Source organism: Ptychodera flava, chromosome 19 (genome assembly GCF_041260155.1).
Source record: "Ptychodera flava strain L36383 chromosome 19, AS_Pfla_20210202, whole genome shotgun sequence".
NCBI lineage: Eukaryota > Metazoa > Hemichordata > Enteropneusta > Ptychoderidae > Ptychodera > Ptychodera flava.
The window spans coordinates 11,956,284-11,976,347 of NC_091946.1; the positions used below are offsets into that span (position 1 = coordinate 11,956,284).

At 37.7% G+C, this 20,064-nt stretch overlaps 1 protein-coding gene across 6 annotated transcripts in view; it reads right to left on the reverse strand.

Moving 5' to 3' along the window:
- The window catches only part of LOC139118577 (ATP-binding cassette sub-family C member 4-like), a 72,326-nt gene extending 57,489 nt beyond the window's left edge, over positions 1-14,837 (reverse strand). For 4 of the 6 annotated variants that reach the window (XM_070681962.1, XM_070681960.1, XM_070681961.1 and 1 more), the window contains exons 1-7: positions 14,651-14,837; positions 10,296-10,406; positions 7,523-7,640; positions 4,643-4,858; positions 3,989-4,078; positions 2,514-2,677; positions 2,017-2,142 (exon numbers count right to left, since the gene is read on the reverse strand). In XM_070681962.1, the coding sequence (XP_070538063.1) occupies positions 2,017-2,142; positions 2,514-2,677; positions 3,989-4,078; positions 4,643-4,858; positions 7,523-7,640; positions 10,296-10,406; positions 14,651-14,724 (899 nt within the window). In that variant the 5' untranslated portion in view covers positions 14,725-14,837. Of the gene's footprint in view, positions 1-452; positions 703-2,016; positions 2,143-2,513; positions 2,678-3,988; positions 4,079-4,642; positions 4,859-7,522; positions 7,641-10,135; positions 10,195-10,295; positions 10,407-14,650 lie in introns of those variants that run through there. The other 2 variants (XM_070681959.1, XM_070681964.1) reach the window with 2 other exon arrangements.
- Positions 14,838-20,064: the final 5,227 nt, after the last annotated feature.

Sequence of the window (20,064 nt, forward strand, 5' to 3'; positions counted from 1 at the left end):
CCTGGCAGTCAAAGGCTGTTGGAAGTCAACCAAAATAGAAATTGGCTGTGCTCAAGTCACAGGTAGGTTGGAGAATTTAGTGGTTAAGAACAAAGGCATGACATGAAGAATTAACATAAAACACCATTATAGTCTGAAAGTTGCAAAACACAACAGATACAAATGCCAACACATGCCACAAAACGTTAGTAATAGGGATGAAAGAGCATGTCACTATGACTACGGCCAACTCTGAAATCTGCCATGCTTTGGTGTCACATGACCATGAGTTCAGCAAGTTTGGAAGTTGTTTATTTCCTCCAACTATTTCAGTGATTGTTTTTTGCACTTTCTGAAAATTTCAAACGAGAGAAAGGACTCAGGCAGAAATGTAATTGATCAATTTTGTGACAAAACATGGTATTTTTTTCATGGCAGAATCCTGAAGTTTCTACATTGCAATACGGACAAACCTGTATGCGCTTTGCAGCAACAGCAGCTTCAGACGATTGCTTAATGCCTTCAAAAAACCCTACCATCACCGAGAACCTCACTGTGTTGTACAGCGTCACCGTAAAGTAGACATGTTTTGCCGTGAGCACATTCCCTAACAAAAAATATGTCAGGAATATGGCGAAAATAATCACGCTGCTCATAGCGAAGACCATACTCATATTGCCAGCTCGAAGCCGGCTTGCCGCGTGAATTTTCCTGGTTTCATTCCTGAGGTGTGGAGGCGAGAATTTAAAACTGTTACCAAGAGACAGAGTCTAGACACAGACAGACTGATGAGATGTCAATGTGAAACAGAAAGCAATTGTTGTTGTTTTTTGCAGGAGTTGTCTTAAAAGTTGTCTTAACAGTGAAAATAACACTGAATTTCACTCTAGGCTAAACTACATACTCACTACAATTTCAAAACTGAGCAGCTGTTGGAGTTTTTTTTTCCTTTCTTTCTGCACTCTTTGCCCATGATCTTGTAATCTCTCTGTCCACTTCAAAACAACTTGTAATCACAACTGAAAATTTTTCCACTCAATGGTTGGAGAGCTAGCAACAAATTAATAATGCCATGCATCATGAATAATTTAAAACAGATGGCAGAGGGGGCTGATTTTGTTCAAAGTAAATTGAGAGATTCAGTTCCATGATTACACCACTGAGGGCGGTGTATTCTGAGCAAAAGTACAAGGCGTTACAGTAAATGGCAAAACCAGAGCTAACAACTCCAACATTGTAACTGCATACTTTTCAAGTAAAATTTCACTCTGTTTGGAAGCATTTATTCTTAATGCCTGATCTTCTTATTTGTAGAGAACTCAAACGCCTCCAAACTGATCAGTTTTGAAAACTGCACTACCTCTATCCTGTCATCCCTGTCACAGAGTGTAAAGGTCTAATCCCTTTGCTGAAAACAATGGGGCTGTACCATTACACCATGCATCACAGGGGGAAAGGAGTGAACACAAAATAGTGAGGTGAGATGAAAGGTACATGTCATGTGATTTCTTGAATTTCTTCGCTAAAAATGAGACATTGAATCAAAAAGATGTCAACATATTCGTCCAGATGGCAAAGGCTAGCAAATTATTGTATGTTTGCTTTCAATCCAACTTTACAAATGAAAAGACTGAATCATATCATTGAACAATCACGGTAACTCACAGAAATTTTTCCTTTTGATACCTTACACTGTCAAGCTGACATAAAAGTCGTTCTTCACAGCTATGAAGCAGATGCTAGTTTAGGCACTTCAAGTGTTTTATACGAGTCTTGACAAAAATTATGCAAACACACATATACTTTTTTGCCTTTTCCCATCCTTTGAAAAGGGGAGATTTAACCCCTCCACCCTATTTGATTAGCACAGCATCCGTCCGTGCAACAAACAACAATTATATTGGGCTAAACCATTAGGGTGAAGGGGTAGAGTAATAAGCTAGACTTGGAGACTGAAAAGAAATGTTAATAGAGGGGAAAAATCACACCATAATGTGAACTGTGATAAAGAAGTTTGTATAAATCGCATGATCCTACCTTCGGACTTTTTTAATCAGCTCACCGAACAGCTTCTCCCATGTGTACATTTTTATAACTCTCATACCTGATATAATTTCATTCATAATTCTGACTCTTTCGTCCGTCTGGACGGCAGTCTTGGCCCTGTGAAAGGCATCCAGATGGAACATCACACAGTGAACCTTGAAGCAGTACTACTCTCCTCTGCAAACCTGTTTGTTGACCACCCAAATCCTTTTCAAAGAGTTTGACTACTCTTTTGACAACCATGGGATAAGACTGAATTTTTCTAGCATATGGGTTAATTCAACTTGTTTTGTACATGGGTTTATAGATGACATCAAGACAATGATATTTAATCAGTTTGTAGTCGTACCAGAAGTACAAAGGGTCTAACCTTCACCGTGATAATACCAGGGTTTTCTTAGGGGCCTCCCTTGGCTTTTTGAAGCAACTGGACCCCCTAGGATTATGTTCATTTATAAGATTGTCCAGGGTTCAAGTTGTTCCCTTACCTGAGTTTTGAAAACACCTTGCCCATTAGACCTTGGAACGGCATCATGATGACAAGGATTGCAAAACCGGCCAGGCAAGACGGACCTATCTCTCTCCACAGAAGCACCAACACAACTATAGACTCCAGGGGACCAATCCATAGGTAGTGGATGAATATCATGGCCTGCCATTTCAAACAAAAGTCAGTCAATATTCTGGACCACACAATGCTGTAGACATACATCTTTGCATTGTATATGCATTGCAAATAAAATTACAGGATGGACCAGCTCAGGGACACCCATTCAGAAACTCTAATTTTTACAATACTGGTACTTTTTGCCGTTTGTCTGAAATAATAACAACTGCTGATATGCAGCATGCTGATTGGTTGATTGTCACTATTCACAGCAACTTAGGGATCCAACTATTACTATTCAATTATAATGTTAATATTCAGGCAACAAATTGGATAATAGCTCATGAGATGCTACACATTAGCCCAATGACTTTGAAGACTGTGGGGCAACTGAAGTTTTCACCGTTTTCATAAAAACCAAATGAAGTTCTTAGTAATTCACTTCTCTAGTACTAAAAATTTCTCAATTATGGTTCTGAAATATCCTCAAAACGGGAAAAAGTTTCAGTTTTAAAGTGTGTACCACTTAAAAGTCCTTTCCCAATGTAACTTTTAATGTATCTTCCGACACTTTTTTTATGCTTGCTTGTAGCACGCAGCTTCTTTGTCTACTCAAAAAAAGGCACGTCAAAATGCAAACATGTATATAAAGCTTCTACGTGATTGATATATCTTATGTGTTTGTTGAAAAACAGATTTTAGACAGGATTAAAACTAATTTGTCAACGGAACCATAGCATATTATTTTATACACAGTGCAGTGTGCTTTCAACAAGGATAATATTGTGACTGCAACATACTCTAAAATGATCAATAAAACAAACTTAACCCTTTTCCTGCCAAGTTCATATTTCACCATCAGGTCAAGTTGGTTAAAACTAGTAAATTAAAAGCAGAACTTGTCCCAAAAGGTGTATTCAAACAAGGACTTGAAGCTTTGAAGGTCCCTGGAGACATAAATACTGTAAACATGATTTTTACAGACTAAAGCTGCTATAACATATATAGTTATTTCTGGGTGAAAATACATATGGTTTTGACTCAATATAGCTTTTTTACTGACTTGGCAGATGGGGAAGCGATACTGTCTGGCAGGTAAAGGGTTAAGCACAAGAACAGACATTATGAGCTTTTTATAAACAGTAACAGCTCATCCCTCAAAACCACTGATAAAATATCCCAAACGTAAATCCAGACATCGGTTGCGTGATGCTCTGTTCTCAGTTCAATGGTTGGAACTGCACATCCAAGCTAATGGATCTCATCAGTAACTGCACACGAACTTAAATGGTAACTAATTCCAAGGAAAGAGAGATTTATTTTGGTGGAAAAAAATTTGAACGCCTTTATACTCACGACATCAAATCTGTTGACATCATTGGAGAGAAGGTTGACAATCTGACCTGTTGTCGTCTGCCCTAGGGCAATATGACTTAACCTGAGAGCCTGCCAGGAAAGAATGGTTGCATTACAGCTTTTGTACAGTGTGGATGATGTGCGACATGATGCTTGTTGACTCGTAAATGGTAAATTGTTAAGTAACTTGACGGGTGGACACGTTGAGTTGTATTTTCTTTTGATTTACATTTCAGAGTATAGTAAAAGCTTTCTTCTGTCAACAAATTCTCAACCCCTAGTACTTGAACCAATTCACATTAACATGGGGCATTTCTGTACATGACTGACTGTATACTGTTCACATTTGCAACTTTTTATAAACTTGTTTCATCATGACAAATAACAAACAATAAGTTAACAAATTTACATACCAATGAATAATTTGCACATTCTGTGTGTATAGTTATCAACATATTAATAGATTGCTGTAAAAACAAAATTATGTTGCACTCCTCAAAATCTGCCTGTGGCAAACCATGAAAACCGAGGGTCCTTCACAGACTGATACACCAGTCCACAGATGTCCTTTACAAACAGGTATTAGAAATTCTATTCTACTATGCCCATGACAGAAATATTAAGATCAGCTATTTCATTGAGTTCTTCACTTACTTTTCTGTATATGAGAGAACAACACGATATTCTTATCCTCATCCCGATGCGTTGCGAGACGAAGAAGTAGGGATGGTGAGTTATCATCAACATGATGACGCACAGTGAAATACCTGTGGCGTACATGTAGGCATCAAACTTCGTCATCGTTGATCCCGGGGAGAAATAACTAATAAGATTGCCCAATAGTATGGGAGATATGATCTTGAAAGTTTCCTGCACAAAAGAAATAAGGAGACAGCATTAATTCATCGTGATTAACATACAAGCATTTATTACAGCCATTTAGAACTTCTTATGATAGAAAATTTGCAAATTTTGAGTAATTTGCTCCTCCCATCCCAAAATTTGCAGGGTGACTGCATGATGAATTAACAATGAAAGTTTTCTTGAACAAAGGAGGTCAATTTTTTTAAATCTTTTGCTTTCCATGTGCTGGTGCCTTCTTAATTATGTCAAGCGTACCGTGTAATGTCTGATTCAATTTATGCCCCCTGAGAGTTTGTGGATACCTAAAGCCAGTATCTATGGTGTTATGACATCACTATGAATTAAGAGTATGTATTGCACTGCTTTTACACTGACTGAAATCACTGAAACACCATGCTCTGATATGTCATTCCTCGTTACGATCAGATGCGCTATAAAGAGACATTTCAAGCTAATAATTTGGTGCTTCACATTAAATATGTCTGTTATGTACTGTGGCATCAAATCAGTTTTAATTCAGTTTATCTTTCAATGCAGAAAGTCATTAAACCCAGTAGGTACCATTTGATGTACAATCAAGATTACAACTCCAGTACAATGCGTAAATTTACCATATACTGTGCTGGGAGTCTTTATGGACATATTTGTTTTCAGGGTATATCCAGTCATCATAATAATTTGCAAGGCTGAAGATTAGTGGAAAAAGAGAAATTTTGTTTGAATTGTTAGTAACCTTGGGGGTCTAATCATACCATCACATTTATGTAGAGCCCCCTAAGAAAATACCTGTTAGTTCGCAACCAATGGTATGTCCACTTATCTTTAATCATGCCAAGAAAAAAATGGATGTTTGTTTCTGGTCTTTGAAATTTATCAAAGTGACAGAATGGTGTCATTTCATGAGTACTTTCTCCACCCCCTAAACACACACACACACATACACACACACAATGTGGTATGATATGGTTATGATATTATCTCAAGGGTTTTTTTTCACAGATTGATGATAAATTTGTCTCCTTTTTTAGCATTTTTGGGGAATGGAGATTAGGTAGCTTCCCTACGTACATGTAGAGGCCCTTAGTTAGATTGCATGTGGACCACTTTTTGGGGCATACCATGGTAGTGAATTTGTTGAACAGAACAAAGGAGGAGGATAAAGACATGGTGAGATGGTCTAGAGGCCATGCAGGCAGTAACCAGGAACAAATTTCATTCTTTTAACCCTGTCACCACCATGGTTTGGCCCAAACCCTTTGTTACTAGTGATGATTGTAGACCTGTTTACAGGAAATTGGGCGTGAATGAATTACAACTTTTAAGAGCCTAAGCTGTCACTTTTGCTGTATTCTCTATATAGAATGTGCCTCGGGGACAGATATGCACACTCTCGAATTTTTACAGTTCTTTTCGGAAATACCACTTGTGGGGGTTCATTTTTAAGCTCTTGGTTGAAGAAAACTTTTAACCGTCTTAGTTTTTCAAAAATTGAAAATGTTATTTTCCCCATAGACTTAACACAGGGATGATGGCCATTTTGAATTTTAAATATCGGTACATCTTGGGTAATTTGTTTCTCTAGTACCAAAATTTAGTCAGTGACCAAATTTTTATCGTTGATTTTGAAAGAGAATGATTGAAATATTTTGCGAGAAAAAATTGAGCAAAACTTTAAGTCTTTCACTTCCAAGGCTCATACGACCTTAATTTTGCTTTGCTTGTAAAATACAATGCTTGGTAAGGTTCAATTTCTAAAGTCATGGCAAAATGCTGGGTGTGAAGCTTCGTCACAACCTGTGTGGTTCTGTGTGTGAGTGTCTGTGTATAATGTGAATTGTTGTTGTTCATGACTGAATTTCAGTATGGACTGTACTTCACTTGTTGATTATAACATTGTATACTGTACAGAAGTTGTCAGTGCTGATGTAATGTACTTTGTACTCTAAAGATAATAAGAAGACAATGTCCTTCCTTTCGAGGTCAAAATTAATGACGATATTATCAACAGATACAGCTATTATCATTCAAATAAATTATACAATATCACACAAAGAAACTGGACGATACATCACAGGTCGGTCTGAGGACACGGCACATAGGTCAACTGGCATTGGTCCAATAGAAACAAAGGACTTTGTCCTCAGTAGGACACATTGGCCTTGACCACATCATGAAACAAAAGAACCACTATCCACTTATCAGAAAGACCAGGCTTGGAATCATTATACAGATTACATTTGACAAACACCTCATCAAGGTCATAGTACATTTTACTTTGGATACCGTCTGTGAATAACACACCAATTGAAACACTAGTTTTTATAATACTTATACTGAACCCACTTCATATATTCACTTAATAATCTTATCGACCATTTTTTCAGAGAGAAAAAAAACACCCATGAATAAACTCAAATCTAAGTGAGTTTGATAGTTACTTCCATGTACAGTGGAACTATGCAGAAGATTGCATCAACCTGCATTGGGCAATTTTAGTTCAACATAAGATAATGAAGTAAATTATGTTTCAATGTTATTCCCTTCTTGAGAAGTGGTTCTTGCAGAAAGACAGACACACAGACACACACAAGCCTACGCACACGCAAACACACTTCAGAACATCCGATGCGCTCATGTGTGCTTACAATACAGGCAATACAAGAAACTTACCTCAAAAAGTACTACAAATCCGATCAAGGCATATTGAAAGCCAAATGTGCGGCCAATAGCTTTTGCAAGACTTGCTTTGCCTCCTTCATGGTGCTTCCTTAGTTCTTTGTTCCATTGTCTAGCCAGTGAAAAAAATTGATAATGGAAAATTCAATTTATTTAGTGTGGAATGGCTTTATTATTTTTTCATCTATTTTCATCATTGTCAAACTGCATCACAAATCAGTACGATTACAACATACACATACATTAATGGGCCATCAAAAATGTGTGATAAAGCCTAGTTGAAACAAGCTGGAGGAATTGATCCTGTCTTGAAAGAAAACAGCATCAACCGTACTTGGGTAAATAAAAGTCTTACAATCATCATCCCAAGTTCAAGATTGGGATAGTGGCTCCCAATGGAGTTTTTGTCTATAGGATAGGTTATCACCTGATAGAGTGGCACATTTTCACAGAAAAGACCGCATAAATATCAAATTCGGACATAACAGAACTTGGAAAACACATCTCATAGGTGGGTGCTCACAAAGAAAATTATCGGACAGTACTGACGGAGAACTATAGAAACTAGAAGTTTTAGAGACACCTCGAAACCTCAAACATGAAATGAATGAATAAATGTAGACATCATTGGTTTTCTTTTTACCAGAGTTGTCTTCAACCCTTTCAACCCGGCTCGGACATAAATGTCCGATGACATCATAGAGTACCAGGGGGTCAGGGTGCAAAGGGTTAACCGCAAATGATATCACTATTTCTGGTACATATGCAAATTCAAAAAAAATAACAACAAAAATATTTTATAAGTCATCATAAAATTAAGAAAGATGAAAACTACACATGATACCCACAAGAGATACTGAAACTTAAGATTTAAAACTGAGACAGCAGGGCTCAAAATTAGCGGTAGTCCCGCGTCCACAGACTACCAACTTTTTCCTGGGGCTACCAAAACGAATGAAATGGTAGCCCACACGGACTACCAAAGCCTGGGGCATGAAATTACTTAGTAGGCGACATGATGTTGATCACTGTGAGATGACCAACGCTCACACAGTCAACCCAGCTGACATGTCGACTTTGTTGCGCCAAACGTTGAATAAAATATTGAACTGATGTACTTGGATAACAGGCTCGGGAAATGATGGCCAAAGAAAATTCATTTTTATAGTTATTTAATCACAATTTATCAGTCACAATCAAACATAAAATCATTCAAACAGCAAAGAAAAAGCTGTCGGGCGATCCACAAATTTCGCTTTCTGAAGTGTACGAGATCATCCCATGATATGGTGGGGAAATATAGTCAAAATTGCCACAAAAGTATTAGGAACATGACTGTACCAAGTTGTCATCCTGAAATTCATAGCCAATCTATTTTTAGCCATGTTATGTTTACACATGCTGAGTGAAATGTCGTTGTATTGCGAACATCAAAATTTACATGTAAGCTCTGCGTATGTGTGAATAATTCGTGAAACTTCGAAGCGTCACCGTTGTCAAGTGCACATATTATATCGTTCTCCTAAGGCTATGATCTGCAGGTATTGATGTCAAATGACTGGAAAATTTATTTCTTGGATAGAATCATGCAAAATAAATCGTTCATTGTCTAGATATAAATACAAATATCCTTTACAATAAAAAAATCTCAATTCATGCATGGGCTACCAGACCTTGTCGCTGGGCTACCAACTTCAGAAAATGGTAGCCCAATCGGACGACCAGGAAAAAAGTTAATTTCGAGCCCTGGACAGTAATGGCTGCTAAGACTGAACAGAGCTGAGGAACAGACTATAGGTACCGGTACATGTACGTCTGCACATATATGGAAATCTATTTCAGCAAACAAACAATCAAAATCAACACCAATCCTTCACATGAGGAAATTTATAGATATGTATCATCATGCACAATTTCTGTCCAGTTGAAATTCATTTTGATGTTAAAAGGCAAGATCACACCACATTTATCTGATGTAAATGTGTCAGAAAAGACAAGGTCAACACATAGAATTTATTTGACAGTTTGAGATAAGAAAAGACACTCTACCTATGAAACTTCAATTTTCTATTCTCAGAATGGACATAACTGTGTATAGTGGGGCGTAGGTTATCATGATCAACCCTTTGCATACATTAAATGGTTCCATTTTAGGGGGAAAGTAAACGTTATACACTTTTACATACCTGTAAAAGTTACAACCTGTACGCAGACAAGCCTTGTCTGTAATGATCATTCAAAATGTTGACGGTATGTCGTGGTATTGCAAAAGCTTACCAGAAAGGACGCTATTTGATTATTTATTTATTCATTCGTTTATTGGGGGCAGAGGGGAACATATGATTGTCTATTCGTGGAATGTGCTAATTCCTCTTGAAATTTTCTAAATTATATATTATGGCTCAAAATAATCCACCTAAACTAGCTTGACGCATAAGAAAAAAAACTTAATCCCATGCAAGAATCAAGATATGATTCCGATCCGATGAGCTGTTTTTGAGATAATATGTCCACAGACAGAGACAGACAGATACACACACACATCAGTACTACAATAGCTCGTATGTGTGAACACATGAGCTAAAAATACTTTTAGCTTAACATTACCTTTCCAGGTCATCTGATAGCTTTTCTGCACTATCTTCAGGCAGTGTCTTGTACATGTCTTTGACAGACAGACAGACAGACAGATACACACACACATCAGTATTGCAATAGCTCGTATGTGTGAACACATGAGCTAAAAATACTTTAAGCTGAACATTACCTTTCCAGGTCATCTGATAGCTTTTCTGCACTATCTTCAGGCAGTGTCTTGTACATATCTTTAACTTCAAGAGCCCGTGAGTAGCCATGTTTGAACAATGGGTTCAACCACCTGCGAATCAAGGAAATTATCCCGTATTTACTTCAGTATCATGTCTTCAAAATCTGCATTGCTCACTGATAAAGTTACTGTAACGTTGCTAAAACATAAGTATCCACAGATTAATGTGAGGATCGATTGATACGGTGAATCAGGTACAGCTAGTTCAAAGCACACGACTTCTGAACTTCTTCATGTTCCTGAGGAAGTTAAGTCATTTTCAGGAAAAATAAGCTATAACTTTCATAATTTCAAATTTTTTGTTGCTGAAAGCACCTTAGTCATATTTTTACTTCTTTTTCTTGAAGCTTGTTGAAAGCTTTGTAAACAAGACAGTTTCCATAATATGGAATATTTGTTACCCAGTATTCTGGACTCTAGTTCAGGTGTAATCAATAACTTTGAATCACAAAAGTACCAACAGAACTGAAGGCTTGAACACTGCCACTAGGCATTACAACATTGTCAAAGTACAATTGTAGGACACGAGGACACTGTATTTTACAAACAAACAAAAATTGAAAATACACCGTAAATTAAGGCCAGTACAGCTTTGATTCATAGTGAGATCATTTATTGCCATAAAAGATATCGAAAAGCAGAAATCCGCAATCCCTGGTTCTTTATGTTACTGATAGTCCTTGTTGACAATCCATGCATGATTTATTACATGGTTTTTGTCATTAATCTTGTTTTGAGAGCTGAGTTCAGTAAGATCAATTTGTTCAGATAGAAAGCTGGTACAACCCCCTCCCCCTAATGAAAGGGCACATACCGGTACAGTGCAGCTTATATGAATCAATAATCAGACAGGTTTTAGTGCACTGATAAAAAAGACAAACAACAAAGACCATTGTCAGACATGTTATGTAGATCATAGAATAGATAGAATATAAGTTAGTAAGATGCAAAAAATGTTTGCTTGAGCAATTATTTATGTTTACTCTATTTGAGAGAAAGGTCTACATATTTATGATTTATTTATAAGATGGTTTGTAAGGTCACTAGGTTTTGCACGAAAACTTACTCTCTTGTCTGATGACTTAAATCCATGCCATTATCTGAACTTTGAATTGTGTTGGACAGATTTTCCAACATTAGGTCAACAAAAGTTCATGTAACTATGTGAAAATGTTTTTACGTTGTTTTCTTTGAGAGAAGTTTTTTGAGTTTTAATAGTACCGGTAGGGTGCCAACTTAAGAACTTTGCTTAACAGGGCAGACAGCTCAATAGCTTGTTGATGGTGTTAGTAAACAAAACAGAATCTAGAGCAAGGATACAACTTGTTCCTCACAACACGTACACAATTGTATGAATTTAAGTTCATTCAGTATGTACCACTGTGATCCGTTCAGCATATCAAAAACTGTACAGCAGTGATTTGTAAACAAAAAGCGTAAGTCATAAAATTTTTTTACAAATAAAATTTCCATGATATCAAAGATTTCAGAAACCTATGAAGCTAGGGGTACACGGAAGTGTTGACTGAACAAAGTTTACAGCACAAGTCTATACATACTCATATATCAAAGTTTAAATTCCTACAGACATTTACTGAGCATATCATGCAGCAAATTTTCTGTTAGCTTTCATAGTTGAAAATCTTCACTATTTCATGATACACAGAGCACTTTCAAATCTTCAGTTGGTCACTTAAAATGATGCAGTGCATGAACTAGAGGGGCTGATTCACTTGAATCTACAAGTGTGACATATACACGATAATATATGACATTTTTACCCCACCAAAAGTTATCAACAATGTCAAAAATCAAGCGTTCCTATCGATGACTTTGGTCAGTAAATGTAAAGATCACTCAACCTTGAAAAGCAAATGCACCAGAATATTGATGATTAGTTATTATATCTAGTCTGCAAAGTTGATTTCATTTTGAAACATCCCTTTTCTTTCTCTTGCCTGTTCTGTTCAGAAAGGTTCCCTTCTCCTGCTAATTACAGAAGAGTATGTTCATACAACACAGACCCCAAGCCACGTCATGTGGGTCAATTGTGTCAGGTTCTGGGTAGTAACTAACTTTTCAAAAAAACGAACCACTCTTATCAGCAACATAATGGAATGTTGCATATGGCTTCTCCAAAAACGTTGATCTATTTATAGTCATGGAAATTTCGAAGGGCTGTCACATTTAGAAATTTCCAGATAAAAGGGTCCCTTTCTGTCTCTTACAAAACAGTGCCATATTATAAGCTGGATGTTTATTAGCATTTTCAGATTTTCATGGCAATCAGCAGGTTTTTAATTTAGCAAAACAAGAGAATCAAAAGCAAAGTAAATTTTGGGAAAGGTTTACAATTATTAACATCTTAAACAAGTGAATTGATGGATAGTCAACTGTGGCTGTTCATGCAGTGATGAATATTGCACATGGCAAAACAGAATACCTTTCACACCTTGGTTGGTCCAAATATTATCCAGGACATAAAATTGAATTACATCCACTGTCTTCATGTGAGCCCCTGTGTGTGGTTTATGATCTAAACACAGGGGCAACACGATTTACCATGGGAAACTTATTGCTCGCTTGAAAAAATGTTATGGTCACCTGCATGACATATGGTTTGAATTCTCAGGAGTGGCAACATACAATGTCTATGTACATTTTGTAACCTTGTGTCGCAGAATTATCTCTCTGGACTGAGGCAAAGATCAGGGAGCCAGACCTTGGCTATTTTCCCCACATGCAGATTTACCCCTTTTACCACCATGGTTTGGTCCAAAACTTATCAATTGGGAGCGAGGACCTGTCTGGGGGGGGTGAACAGGAGATGTTACACAACTGCCTGTTTGACCTTACATCACATGATAAAGTGACATTTATAGCACTGTAAATAATCTTATCAACTGTTTACTTGTACTTGGAAAAGTACTGCAGTGGCTGGTCTACTGGTTTAGCCATTGTGGTATAATTTTTACCTTCTCCTTTTAGCATGGTAAACTTGTAAATGTCTCTCTACTTTTTGGCACAGTCTCGTGGATAGAGAGACTGTGGTTCACTGTATATGGGTTTGGGGAAAGCACCAGAGTCATTCTGTTGTTCCTGTAATTTACTTGTTTTAATGATAAGTCATTTCATTGAATGATAATGATCCAATCACACTTGAGGACAGGAACAACAGACTTGACTGTCCAGTAATTGAGGGACCGTGACTTGACTATGGAGGTAGTGGCTTAACTGTCACTCTGACCCTAGCTGTGGGTCCATAGTTGTGGTGTTTTAGGACGGGATTTCTGCCTTTTACAGGCTGGTTTTCACTTTTACGTTTTTAACCCTGCCACCACAGCTATGGGAATCTCTGCAGACTAACGTCCACGTAGGGGGCCTACCTTGTTGACCAGAAATCCGCTCAAAAATCACCAATCTATCGCCATTTTCTCAGCTTTTTCCAACATGACTACTCGCAAACCATTCTTTTTCTGGCAAACAAGTGATGGACGATACTCAGTGCAGCGCGTCACTAAAGTAAAAAACTCCCGCCTGTAGAAGGCAGAAACCCCATCCTAAAACACCACAGCTATGGACCCACAACTACTTCAACCCCTGGTCTTTTCAAACCTAGTCACCCCTGGTCAACCACAGACTTTTTCTTGTCTGTGGTTGAAGCCTGGGGGTTGAAGCACGGACTGTGGTTGAAGTGATCTTCCCGAGGTTGAAGCCAGACATCTGGGGACCCCAGCTCCTTTACAGACGACTAGACGAAGATACTGATCGTCATCAAAATACAGAGCAACAAATAAATGTTAGAGCAACGGTTCAGCAGGTAGATGTAACGAATAAAATCTATTGGCGCGCCACTCTACGGATAGGATGAGCGTCAACATTTTATGTAAAAGGACATCGCTTTCAAGGTCACTCATACTGACCGACACAACGCTATCCTAGTGTGGAATCACGGACCATTGCACAATCCATTGACAGACATGTACACCATAGACAGTAAGTGGTAGAGCATAGGTGTACACTATTTTTGTACATCCATGGATAGAGGGACCATGGCTTTCTGTTTATGCAAGTTTAACGATTCTTTAACATCTGTTTTAAAGATCGTCTCGCAGCTGTAGTATCATGTGTAACTGTGTTACCTTGCTGTACATGATGTACTCCGTCTCGTAACATGGTTTCGTAACAGTTACTCAGATGTGCATGATCATGATGTGTACATGTACTGCATCATGCATGACAATGAGAGTCGAGTCCTGTGTAACTCCCTACATATATCTACGAAGACATCTTACCAGTAAAATAACTTGGAAATTATATTTGCCGTTTGAATTGGGTTCTTCTGTGCTTCTTTCTTGAATTCGTCCATTTTAGAGAAAGTTTTCGCAAGCGAGACAAACTGCCCGCCAAACTCGTGATTCGCTGTTTGAATGGCTACCTCTGCTTGCAAAACGCCATTTTCGATCTTTTAGTTGACTCCCTAAGTTACTGCATTATTTGTCTGCTGGTACTGAGGCACGGTGGGATCGTTCAATAAGACGTGCAGTTCAAAGGTTGCTCAGGGAAACACTTTTTACCGAGTTAAGGAATTGCTGCAGCCCTGTTATATCGCTATTTTACGGAAACGCAGAGAGAGGGGTATGCAACCCATCTCCGATCTCAGACGTTATCTCCGTCCTGTGGCGGTGCAGGTCGGAAAATTTGCATAGGTCTTTGCGCATGCGAAGTAGACATTAGCAATATCGCGAGCTACATGATCTATGCGAGCGATCACTTGTGCGAGGCATGCTGATGCTGCAAGACGTATCTGATTACGTGCGACAAAGCGCCACCTCTTGAAGATTTACAAAGTAATAAGACCTTTATAGTACAACCGAGCTGTAGCATTATGGCAAGCCAAACGTTACAATGTTCTTGAAAAACCTATTTTCTTTTTGTAAAAAACATTTTCTTTTTGTAAAAATCCATTTTCTTTAGGCCCTATATAGGTTAAAAATCTATTTTCTTTGCATAAAAACCTATTTTCTCTTTGTAAAATCCACTTCCTTTGTGTACAAACCTATTAACCAAACACATTCATGATGTTTTTGTATTGCTTTTGAAAGCTAAAATATCTCGTTTTTAAATGGTTTTTAGACAGAAGGACTACGTTACACCATTACCCCGGTATTTCTAATAATTTGAGGATTAAGTTACAGCTCGACGTATCGTGTAAATGCCGATCGACCTCCGTTAAGGACACTGATTGTACGGCAGAAATCGAAAAACTATTTACACAATTGATGTGTTACAGATTTCAATAAGTGTTAATACTATCAATCCACGCATTCGCTCATAAATGGTGGAGGAATTTATTAATTGTGGGGGAATCACTGTCCTTTGGTCACTTATTGTTGATCACATTTGATCAGCCAGTTGTTCCCAAATGTTACCTCGGCAAGGCTCGCGCCAGCTGCATTATTGCACACATCAGCTGACTTACGATGAAATCAACTTATAAATCACGAAGCTTGATGAAAGGGGTAATGGGATGGTTAAATTTTGAAGTTGGAAATGATTAGATAAGTTTAAATTTAGAAATACAATTTTGAAGTGAGAAGTCGGACACTTGGGAGTGAGAAGTCTGAAACTTTAACTTTTGAAGTGAAAAGTACGTGCCAAAGTCTATATTTTAATAGAAACGAAATTTTGAAGTTAGAAATTAGTGGTCATCAGGAAATTTGAAAGTGAGAATTGCCGTGCAAAAACGTAATTTTGAAGCAAGATATACGAACGTTGGACTTGGAGGGTGATTTTAAACAAAATATCAAAACCAAAACTAATTATGATATTTTAAAGCTAAAATATCTCGGTTGTAAATAGTGTTTAGACATCAGGCCACAATAACAGTGCTATTTCTATTTACAACAATATAACAAAGTACCGTCAATGACACCGGGATCACATTTATTTTGATGTGGCAGGCCAGAGTGAGTAAAACTTCACTAAATTTACCCCTGTGAACATGCATACCAAGTTTCAAAGCAATCGGATGAGCGATTTCAGAGAAAATGATTTTTTGACCAAAAATGAGGAAAATTGCCCCCAATATACAAATGTGAAATTTCACCGTAATTTGAAAACACTCAATATGGTGATGTTGTAGAGAGACATCGCCATCTCTCTTACAAACTGTTAAATCAAGGTTACACTAGAGAAAGATTTGTCTCTACATTCAAACGCTTTTTTGGCAGGTATTAAGCTGGTAGATAAATATAGCATCTCTCTTCGAGAAATGATCGCTGATGCCATCAGTGACATAATAGACCTTAGTTGGTGACCACTACCTATTTGACTTACAGATTGATATATGGCGGGTGCCACATGTGGGGCAGGATGCGCATACTATTTTCGAAATACCTGACATCACTTCTTGGTCTTTTAGCCAGAGGTCCATATATCTTCTTTCATGAATTTGACTTTGTTGTGTGTACTGGTGCTTTATTATCTGTTCTGTGCTGTTTTGTGTCCATGTTTATAACTAGTGTATTACGAAATTTGACCTATTGTTATTGATTACGGATGGGTATGATTACGATTATTTTACATGCATACCAAGTTTGAAAGTAATCAGAATAGTTAATTCTGAGAAAATTATTTTTTGACAAAAATGGAAAACATTACCCAAAAACACAAATACAAGTATTTCTCCACAATTTTTACACATCTGACAGAAGACAAACCCCAAGGAACAAGAGTATCAAGTTTCAAAGCAATCAAACAAACGCTTCGGGAATCTTGTTTGTCCATTCGGCTCAGGAGGTCAAAATGGTTTTTCCTCAGCTTCCTAAAAGGTTGGTAAGGTAAAGCAAGTTTCTTTTAAACTAAAAAAGTCTTGTAGATTATATGGGTAATGTCTACTTCACAAATGCAAATTTTCCGACCTGCCCCACCAAAGGACGGAGATAATGTCTGAGCTCGGAGGTGGGTTGCAATATGCTTTAATGGAGTGACGTACGCAACGTGACCGGTGACACAGTGACACGATTACATGTGACCGACGACAGGAGGTTGACTTCTGTATTAGAAATTCAAATTTAGGGCGAAAAGTGTTCTCTTCGCTTCAAAGTTGTACTCGTCACAGGGCTCAATCACAGGCGCTCGGTAGCCCGCGTACCGTGCTGTGTTCCCGGCGTTATACGGCCCCTTACGGCCTCCCACTGTGGTGGAAGGCCGTGTAACGCCTGGAACCACTGTCACCTGTGATCGGTCTATTCCGCTCGGTGTCTATGCCCCCATAGACGTGTGTACATATGCCTGAGAAAAACCACTTGGTTTTTCGAGCAGAAAATCGATCAAAATCGATCGATCTAGCGGACTGCCAATGAAATTCAGAACAGCATGTTGAATTGTAAAATAGAATGCGGAATGGCATGTTGTGTTGTAAAATCAAAGTAGTAATTTTGGCATGGATTGGACACCATAGACTGCCCAGCTAACGAGCGCCTGTATTCTCAATATTACAGTCGCTCGTCATTAATTTCACAGGGGAGTGTTCAGAATTTACTCCTGGGACAGAAAGTGCCTTTTATCAAGTGCCAAGGAAAAACACAATTTTTACCGGGGGGGGGGGCTCATTTGCCAAAGAAAAATGGGGGGGGGGGGGGTTCCTTCAGAGAGGAAGAGGCAGTTCCACATCAAAAGTGTATTAGTGGGGACTCTTGCATGAAAACAGGGAACTCTGATTGAATAATAGTAAACATGTAAATAAAAAATATAAAACGGTCAAAAGAAAAAAGTGGACAGAATAAACCCAAAAAGTAAACAAAAACAAACAAGCAAACTAGCTGTCAAATGACTGACATCAATTGTGAGACTAAAAACTGAAAAATAGACAGTAAACAAAAACAAACAAGTAAACAAAAACAAACAAGTAAACAAGCAAACAAACAACCAAGAGATCAATTGTGAGACTTCCATGAAACAGACTAGATTCACCTTTCCATGGCATGGTCTTCCTCTCTAGATTCACCTTGCTAGGCATGGTCAGATTCACCTTTTCCATGGCATGGTCCTCAGAGGAGGACCACGCCATAGCAAGGTGAATCTAGTCTGTTCCATGGAAGTCTCACAATTGATCCATCAGTCGTTTGTTTGTTTGCTTGTTTACTTATTTGCTTTTGTTTACTTGTTTATATTTGGATCCCTGTGATCTGTTTTGAATGTTGTGACTATTTTTTTATTTTTTCTAGTTTGTACCGTACCTTTTGGGTCATACAAAAATATCATGAGAAAAATGAAAAAACCTTGTTTGTTTGTATGTGTGTCAATTTGCATTATTACGTATTAGTTCAAGAAGCACAATAAAGAATAAATTTAGTCATATTTCTGTTCATGTTTGTCAATAAAAAGCCATGTTTTTGTTTACAAATTGAACCAATCATACTAAATTTCTAAAACAATCCTACATGTGAAATAAAGCAGACCCTTCCTCTGCTGTAAGAAGTAATCACCACTCTTTCTAAGTTCATATCCCCATTCTCTGTGTGTGTATATACTATATATGTACAAGGGATGTTGGTGTATGTTGTGCATAGCAACAGACCTGTTGTATGGGTCCCAATAATTACGTGCAGGTGTAACGAGATGACCCCTTCCGTCAAAAATTCCAGGACTTTCAAGAACTTTTTTTCAGCAATTTTCAAGGACTTGATGGATATATCACGGATATCATGGCTGATCATCCTGTCATTTTTGAAAATTCCAGATGGATTATCAATTTTCCAGAATTCAATTTGATTTCTCAGTACTTTCTTATTAAACCTTTAAAATTCAAGGGACTATCATGGACTTTCCAGGAGTGTATCGACCTTGCAAGGAATTTTTTTCAAACATTTGCAACAAACACACAACTTAGATTATAACAACCAAATAATTTTTTACTTGAAACTCGTACATGGTTGCCGTTTGTAAGTACCCCCAAAAAACTGAAAAATTTACAGAACCTGATGCAAAGGATCAAAACCGTTACATTTTCAATGGTTTACAGCTGTAATGGAAATCATAGACATCCCTCCAAAGATTATGGTATGTTTTTGGTAAGCAAAATATAAAAAGATACTGCTAAAACTGGTAAAAGAGCCTTTACGAAAATTCTACAGATTTCAAAAGTGTACCAGACTGTATCACAGTAGTATTCACGTTGATAGCGAAAGACTCAAACTTTTGCTCAAACTTTCCCCAATGAAACTTTCAGCCATTCTCTCACAAAATCAAAAATCAAAATCAGGGGTCACCTCACGAATTTTGGTACCAGGGAAACAAATTACCCAAGATTTACCCATATTTGAAATCCAAAATGGCTGCCATCCCTGTGTTAACTCTATGGAGAAAAATAAAATCATTGATTTTCGAAAAACTAAGATAGTGAAAATATTTGTTACTTCAAGAGCTTTTAAATGAACCCCCGGCCACAAGTGGTAGATCAGAAAAGAATTGTAAAAGTTTGAGAGTCTGAATATTTGTCCCCGAGGCGCGTTCTACCTTAAGGATATGAGAACAAGTCTTTGTGGTCAACTATTTTATGACAACTAACACAAGCAGGTGGTAGTAACCACTCCATCAGAATAAATAACTGGGCAAGTAGTGTCTGAGGAATTGGAAGTGCTTGTTTGGAATTTTAACCAAGTGAAGGATATTTTGTTACAATAACAGGACTCATGAGACAAAA